The 8,187-nt window shown below is 46.8% G+C and overlaps 1 protein-coding gene across 1 annotated transcript in view; it reads right to left on the reverse strand.

Annotated features, from left to right (window-relative positions):
* Positions 1–8,187, reverse strand: part of HMGXB3 (HMG box domain containing 3) — a 17,202-nt gene that overhangs the window by 471 nt on the left and 8,544 nt on the right. The window contains exons 11-19 of the mRNA XM_010144629.1: positions 6,258–6,559; positions 4,725–4,852; positions 3,996–4,127; positions 3,539–3,723; positions 2,733–2,952; positions 1,742–1,875; positions 1,221–1,337; positions 585–794; positions 3–105 (exon numbers count right to left, since the gene is read on the reverse strand). Coding sequence (XP_010142931.1) covers positions 3–105; positions 585–794; positions 1,221–1,337; positions 1,742–1,875; positions 2,733–2,952; positions 3,539–3,723; positions 3,996–4,127; positions 4,725–4,852; positions 6,258–6,559 — 1,531 coding nt within the window. The remainder of the gene's footprint in view (positions 1–2; positions 106–584; positions 795–1,220; positions 1,338–1,741; positions 1,876–2,732; positions 2,953–3,538; positions 3,724–3,995; positions 4,128–4,724; positions 4,853–6,257; positions 6,560–8,187) is intronic.

The raw sequence follows: 8,187 nt of genomic DNA on the forward strand, positions 1-8,187 counted from the left end.
AATCCGGCGGGCCGACGACTTGGTGATTGGGTGCTGCAGAGAGTGCTCAGCCACAGTCATGTCTACGTTGTAGTGCTGATCCAGCAGCTCAGGGCAGGACACGTACTGGGAGAGAGAGACACGCACCCTGTAGAATGAGAAACAGCTTCCCCACAGCTACAAAGAACAAGACAAAACCCCCGTCTGGCTGAACTCTGGCCACCACTACGACCAGGGACAGAGGAAGGGCTGATCCAGCCTTCCCCTAAACGCCACAAAGGTAGTTCTGTACACACCCTCCTCACTTGTACACCTTCAGAGAAAACCCCAAGGCACTATCAATCCTCTTCCTCTCCCATTTCTCAAGTAATATCAGTAGTTTGGGAGAAGTGAGTTGTTGTGTTAAAATAAGAGACACACACACTCTGAAGTTCATGATTTGAACTGTTACAATGCAATTCTAGCACAGCTCTTCATGCTGAGGAGCATGAATTTAACTCTGTGCCTCAAACAACAGGTCACGCTTCCCACTATGCTCAGAAGCTCACTTGAAACTCTTCCATACTAGAGTGACACGACAGAGGGCAGAGGTGGACATGGCTCACCATGGGAAGATCCATGGGGTCTGAGAAGCAGCCCTGGTTCTTCCCCCACATCTGGGCGGTCAGGCCAGGACAGCAGATGTCTGCACACAGGGCCACTGAGGAGGCCATATCAACAACATACACTGGAGGCCAGTGACGTGAGGAAACCAACAAGTCCACATGATCCCGGGCATTTTCTCCTCTTACTATATACTTCGAGCCACACACAACCTGGAAAGAAACGGGTTAACACCAAACTGCACAATCAAACTGAAACCTTATGGGGAAAAAAACAGCCTTAAAAAAAAACCAACAACCCTCCTTTCAGGTATTCCAGACAATACAGTGATCAGACAGTTACATTCTCTAAAGATATTCAGATTTCTTCTTACACACATTCACTTTATCTTGTTCAGGAAGAGATGATTTTCAACTCCACCTCAGCAGCAACATCAAAACAAGGCTTCAGATCACCAGCTGATTATGAAATCTGCAGGACTACTCATACTCTAAGCCCCTGAGGCAGCATGTTTCCTTCCCAAGCTCAGAGAGACCCACTCCACTGCTTCTATTTAATGAGGGAGTTCCACACTGGTAAGTCAGATAACAGTGAATAGCAAGGTAAGAAAAAACATCGCTGACTCCAGCCTTCTTTACCTGATGGGGACACACTTTGTAGATTTTCCCTCCTGTGTGATGAGCAGAGGCTTGTGTGACACTTGACCCATTCTGTACAAACTCATAGAGAGCCAGGAGTGAGTAACAGAGCTGCTCCTAGAAAAGACAGGCCCCAGAGAAAGTCTGTATGTGGCTGAAGTTAATGGCCTCCTCCACAGAGGGGAAAGGCTGCAGGCAATGTCTCCCAAATCCTAATTTGCACTTCATCCAATAACTTCCTAATCCGACACTCAGCAGCGTGAGGATGACAAGCAATTACACAATGCTGAGCCTGTGACAAGGTAATTACAGGGCTCCTTTCTTCTAACCCACAAAGGTTCAATTTATTTCACCACGTGTAAGTTATCCTCTAACCTGCAGGTGCTCGCTTCTAATGCACCCCTGCCCTTAGCGCAGTCAGAGGAGAAGTTAATTATCTGGGACAGCAAGTGTGAAAGAGGGAAAGGCAGTGGAGAACAGCTCCATCCCTGCAAGCTTGTACGTGGGCAAAAAGTCATTACCTTTGTGTCTGAAGCCTTCCAGGGGATGCCACACTGTGTCAGAAAGGTCCGCAGCGTTTCCTCACTGTACGAGCTCATCAGCTCAAGCCTCAAGATTTGGTCCTGAAGAAGCCTCACCAAGGCACTCCCGTTGCCTGCAAGGGCAGGAAACAAGTCTCAGCACTCACGCTCAGGAAGGAAAGTCACCAAAATAATTTATTCTGGGGACTACAGAAGCAGAGACTGCACAGCCTACTGCCAGCCAGAGAAAGCTGCAAATAGTCCTATTTCAAACACATCACAGCCCACGCTTCTCTCGAACTCTTCACTAGTGAGGTCACCAGACTGCGCCCCGCAGAGCTGCAGTCCATGAGCCCTTGCCTGTCATGGCGTTTGTAACCTTGAATTGACTGCCTAGACTGACATGGGGATAAACAACTGACAGAAGAGTGCAGAGAACTGTGACTGCAGCCTTCGGGCTGAGCAGCTCCAGGCTTACCCTTCCCATCTCCTCCCTGGCTCTTTCTCTGGAGCTCCACTTCCACGAAAGCCCACATAGCCCTTCCGCAGCTCAGCTCTCTCCAACAGCTGCAGCCCTGTCTGCAAAGCCAACTCATCCACTTGTTCAACTGGCAAAGGCAGTCTGCCACCTTATACCTAACTCCTAAACTGTTAGGGTAAGCAGGTGCTAACTAAACTTAGCTCTTGTACATCTGAGCTCCTTCATCTCATGGTTTCTCGTTACACGCATCAGTGCCCTGATATACTGACTGTTGACAACACTGATCAGGACTGGCACATCCACCTCCCTGTAAAAAATTATTCAGCCTTTACTGAGATCATGATATGGAGATACCAAGCACTGCCTGCAGCTCTCACGGTCCAAGAATCAGTCAGCTCTTGCATTCAGCAGACAAAACGTTTAAAGAGTCATGCTGACATCAATTCCCAACTCTCAACATCACCACAAGACTGAAGTCACCACCACATAAAGCACAACCTCGGCAGTTACCTGGCACTGGCTGTGCACTCTGGTTCTTGTGCTTCTCAGTATTGATCACCATGGCTCCTCTCATCAGTGGAGGGAAGAAAGGAGCAACAATAGAGGCATCAAACTTTGTGATGGGGATGCTAGAAGGAAAAGCCACCTGCTCGATCACCTCTGTCTCCATGGTGGACCAGAAGTCTTCTACATTCACTTCACTTGATGGCAAGTATTCTGGCCAAGTAAACTAGAAAGAGCAAGAAACACACTGGTGAAATACAAACAACAGTCATTCATCTGACAGTCCTGTGCCAGCCCCGCTCAAGGAATGAGGACTACTCAGGGGAGTGCTCAGCCCATACAGAACAAGATGACTTCAGGCTCCTACAGCATCCCGCAATCACTTTTTGTTGGGTGAGAATCAAAACCATTTGACATAAAAGGCAGACCTGCTGCATACTACAGTAAGGCTTTTTCCCCCATCAGAGAAAACAGCACCTCAAGGACAGCGCTCAAGGGAAAAAAAAGCCTTCATGTCAAAAGAAGAAGGTCGAGTTCAGCGACTTTCATCCAAGTTCCCTCCTGTCAGAGGCTGCTGGACAAAAGCTGTGGGCCAGGGACAGAGGATTTTGTTTTCCCCAAGCCATACACCAACACCTCGAGAAGGAAGTACAGGCATCACCACTCCGGCCACATCCTCTTGCTAGGCATCAGCAGAAATCTGCTCACAAAGGTCTCGTGTAATTATCGTGCATAATGAAGACCAGAGTCAGCAAAAGTCACTATGACCTGCTTTGAACACGAGCAGGATGTGAAGTTTCTGAAAAGCCTACCTCTATATTTTTCAGTGCCAGGACATTTTCCAGATTCCTCTGGGCTATTTCCACCTTGGGGCTTATACCACAGATTCCACAGATCATGTCATTGTAATCCCGGACTGTCAGACACTCAAAGGCCCAGTAGCCATTGCACAGCAGTTCCCGGAGCTGAACCTGCTCTTCGGGGCTCAGGCTTTTTTCTGAAAAGAGAACGTGCCACTGTTACAGCTTTCGTTTTCTGAAGTCAGTGGAGGGGTCACAGAACTTTCCAATACACAATAAAAAGATATCTGTCCTCCAGAGAATTGTTACAAAGAACTGGTCACAGAGGCACTGCTGGGCTGAGGGAGTGTTTTAACAGAAACACAGCGCACCAAAAGAGGTGAGTTTCACCTTTTTATTAACTATCAGTCAGCAGCAGGTCACAGTTCAGTGCATGTTTTATGATAAAAAAACAAGAAGGAAAACCCACCAGTTTGCTCCTGAACGGAGCTGAGAATATTGCCGACAGCCACTCTGGGATCCTCTCCAAGTTTAATGTGGTTTCGGATTGCAAACAGAAGATCCAGGCTCACTAGCAACTTGTTACCCACATTGAAAAGACCTGCAGTCAAAACAAGACAGTGACTGGATGTGAGGTTCTGGATCTTTCTCTGAAAGAAATATACTCCTTGTTAATATATGACATACGCAAGTACAGTCCAGAGGACAATGGGAACAGCTGGATAGTGCTTCTGGGACTGTTCCCTCTGCACATGAGCAAGATTAGCTCCTTTCAGAGACTTGCCTTTACATTTAAAAGGCTACAAGGAGCAGCAGCCAATCCACCTCCTCAGCTCCATGCTGCCTTGCAGCAGTGTCTGCCACTGAACCTCACTGAGGAACAGCTCTCTGCAGAGATGGCTTTGACTGTGCCCTCAGGGTTGCCTTGCAGAGCCCAACATCTACCAGAATACCTACAGCAGCGAAGCAAGGCATGATCTTCCTCATCAAAGCATTCATGTGCATTTTAGCTCACAACCACAGATTTACTTGCACAAGAAGTAGAAGAGCAGTACAAGTCAAAAACAATTCCAGTTTAACACCCTGGGGTGGGAATAGGCTTTTCTGTGCAAAGACAATGCCCTGATACCTCTCCAAGGCTTCGGAAGGGTTCAGACTGCAGTCATGCCGTACACTGCGGGACTGACATTTGTCCTACCTGTGTAAATATCAGTGAAGCTATGGAGGGCCAGACACTGGAGGTTCAAGCACACTTTGACCTGAGCTGTAACCACCTGTAATCTGTTAGCTGTCAGCAGCCAGCACTCCTGAGGCCCAGCAAGGGAACTGCAACAGACAATGAAAGACGACTCGGAGTCAAGTCAAGGGTTTTTTAGTCCAGCCCTCCCAATGCTCTAGTTGAGATCAGTTCATTAGTACATCAGTCTAAGCCAGTTCACACCAGAAAAAAGAGAGTTACATTTTAAAATGTCTTCCCCTGGCAAAGTCAGGTCACTGCTCCCATTCTCCAACAGCACCACAGCATCTCTGCAGCTCCACACATGGGGCACACTGAGAGATGCATAAAACCTACAGCCCCGGGTGCCCTGGGAGAAGCATCAGCAGTATTGCTGCTGGGCAACAAGGGGTGACCAGTAACACTCTACCCGACAGCCGGTCCCTGCACACCCAGAGATTCAAAACAGGCTCCTCTGCAGCTGCCAAGGAGGAAGCTCAGTCAGGAGAATGCCAGCTGTGCCTTAGTGGTAGAAATACAGCTGCCCCCCTGAGAAAATAGGAATCTCAGTCAAAGCTGGCTCCCTCCCACTGGCAGGGGTTTCTCGCAGGCATGTGCAAGAGTCCCACAGGCAGAGTGTTGCAAAGCAGCCCAGACCAGCAGCAAAGATTCACAGTGCACGAGTCACACGGTGAGGGAGAGGGTGCAAGACAACACTGCTCTGCAAAAATTACTGACTATAAAAACTACCTCTGCTGGAAAAATCTATTAGTACTAGCTTCACCAAAGCAAACATCCTTAATTGGTGTCAAGAGCATTTTATTTGTTGGAGAAAGAAACACAACAGTAAACTACCCGAGGTTTTGCTGTGGGAAACATTTCAGCTCAGGCTTTTAGCCACAGGAGGATGTTTGGCAGACTCCAACTCAGCGAGGAGATACGCTACGGGCTCCTATACAAATCCAGTTAAGGTATCTAGCCTATACACTGATAATTTCTGAAGGTCCTCCAGGTTTCAATGTGGATATTTGTTTCAAAAAAGGATTCACTCAAGCCCACGCTAAGCCATGAAGAGAATGCAAACAGCACAAGCAAAAAAATCCACACAGAAAATATTCAAATCAGGAAGAGAGAGAAAAGGGCAATCAAGTAATGCACATCTAACATCCCACCCTTTTGCCTCTGTCAGCCTCCAAACACTGGGAAACAGAGGAGGGATGAGAAATGAAGAGATTCCATTTCAAGAAAAAAGATTACACCAAGATTTAGTAGACATTCTTTTATCAAGCTCTGCTGCTTCACGGAAATGGTAACTATGACAAACTACACTGCACAGGAGAAACAGCAACAGCTTATCACTAAGCAGCTACACCCCTTCCATACACACGGCTTAACCAGAGTCACTTACACCAGCTTCGGTCCCAGGGGCTAAAGCAAACAGTATTTCAGGCACGCTCCTAACACAGAACATCAGCACGAGGTCAAAAGAGTCACAAGTCTAAAACAGAATCTTACTTCTGTCCCCCTTTGAACAGCGGGCTGTTACAGAGGAGGCACTGCGCAGATGGAGACTCATAGTAGTTTGACCAGGAGGTCTGCTCTATGGTGACCGTCTCCTCACTCACGTTGGACAGGATGAGACGTGAGCTGTTGAGTTCGTGGATGAGCGCGAAGACCTCAGCCAGTTCTGACTCGTTCTCTGGGATCTGCATTACCTTGCGCAGCAACTGGAGGGTGGATTGACGCTGGATCTCCTTCTGGGATGGGGTTAGGGGCTCGCTGGGGTTCAGCACATCAGGCTGACCTGGACTGACCTCCTAGAAAGCAAGACAAACATTCACTTATTCAGCTAGGCAGCCATGGGGATGAAATATTAAGAAGCGCAAAGAACAGGTAGCAGGAAGGCAGTAACCTTTGCACCCAGTAGACTTGACTCCTGCTCCACTGCTCAAGAACTGACGCCAGTGCATTCCAGCCTAAGTTACTTCACCAAAACCACTGTATTACAGCTCAGCCTTTCAGGAGCTCCTGCAACACTGCTAGACAGATTTGCCACTAAACTGGACTGTTAGCGCAGGAATGGAGGATCAGGAGGGTGAGGACAACCACAACAGGTGTATAAACACTTCAACAACCCTGGCAATCGCCGGTGCCTTTCTCCAGAGGTTATCAGGTACATTCTCCTGTACAACAGGCTCAAGCAGCCGCCTTACACCCCTACAGAAACTGAGGGAGACAAGTGCTAAATGAGAACTAGGGGCTGTGATATACAGAATACACAAATCAATGACAATTAATCAACTATAGCCCTTAGACACACACCGCCAACACATACAGCTATTAAGACAAAAGGCACAAACTCCTGGGGCTCGGAAGATCCGGGAGAACACAAACAACCTAATCTGGTTAATCACTTTAACTCCTCTGCCAACACTTCAACCTGTTTTTCTGTCTGGTCTAGCAATGAGATAAACAACAAGTCCAAAGCCCAGAGACAACAACGAACTGTGTGACAGGAACGTTAAACACCAGAAAATAAGAAAATGAGGAAGAGACAAGCCACATGTCTCTGGAAACATGAGCTGAGCTCAGCGCACTGCTGTTCCTTACACAGCTGCTCATGGGCTAGTTTCACACAGGCCATTCCAGTTTGTAAGTTTGTTTATTTAAAAAAAAAAAAAAAAAAAAACAAGGAATTTTGTTCTTTAAAAAAAAAAACAATACACAGCTGCTCATGGGCTAGTTTCACACAGGCCATTCCAGTTTGTAAGTTTGTTTATTTAAAAAAAAAAAAAAAAAAAAACACACGAAGTTATGTTCTTCAAAATAAAAAGCAAGTGGAAGAGTCATATTACCCCACAGACTAAAACGTTCTCTGTCTAGATGCTGAGTGGGCATTTCAGCTAAGAACAGGACAGCTCATTTATTCTTACTGGTTTTTTTAAACCAAACTATTCAGTATGAGAAAAGCTGACCTTTGAGGTGTCAAATGCAAAAAAACTCCAAACAAACCCCAGAATTCATTATTTACATCCATGCAGAATAGCAGACAGATGAAAAACATCTTCCTACAACAGAAAAAAAAATACTACATCCAGAAATAAATTTAGGCTGGATGTAAAGCTGCACTACAACCCCCTAAAAACAGGGAGCTCTAACACCAGAGTTACCTAACTCAACTGACATTAGCCACGAGCTGGTCACACAGCAGAGCACACTTGGGAGTTTCTGGATGAAGTCTGAAGTTCAACAAAGCTGACACAACAAATGTGATTTCAGGGGTGATTTTCTCCAGCATCACTACGAGCATTTTTAAGCTACAGAGACATCCAGTGGTAGAACTGAGTGTGCACAGTCTCACTCTCAGCCTGAAGCTCCACTGCTACAGCAGTTGGACAGTACAACATCATCACAAGGATTTTAAGCAGGAACTGATTCTGTTAGG

Source organism: Buceros rhinoceros, unplaced genomic scaffold (assembly GCF_000710305.1).
Source record: "Buceros rhinoceros silvestris isolate BGI_N320 unplaced genomic scaffold, ASM71030v1 scaffold22091, whole genome shotgun sequence".
Taxonomy (NCBI): Eukaryota; Metazoa; Chordata; class Aves; order Bucerotiformes; family Bucerotidae; genus Buceros; species Buceros rhinoceros.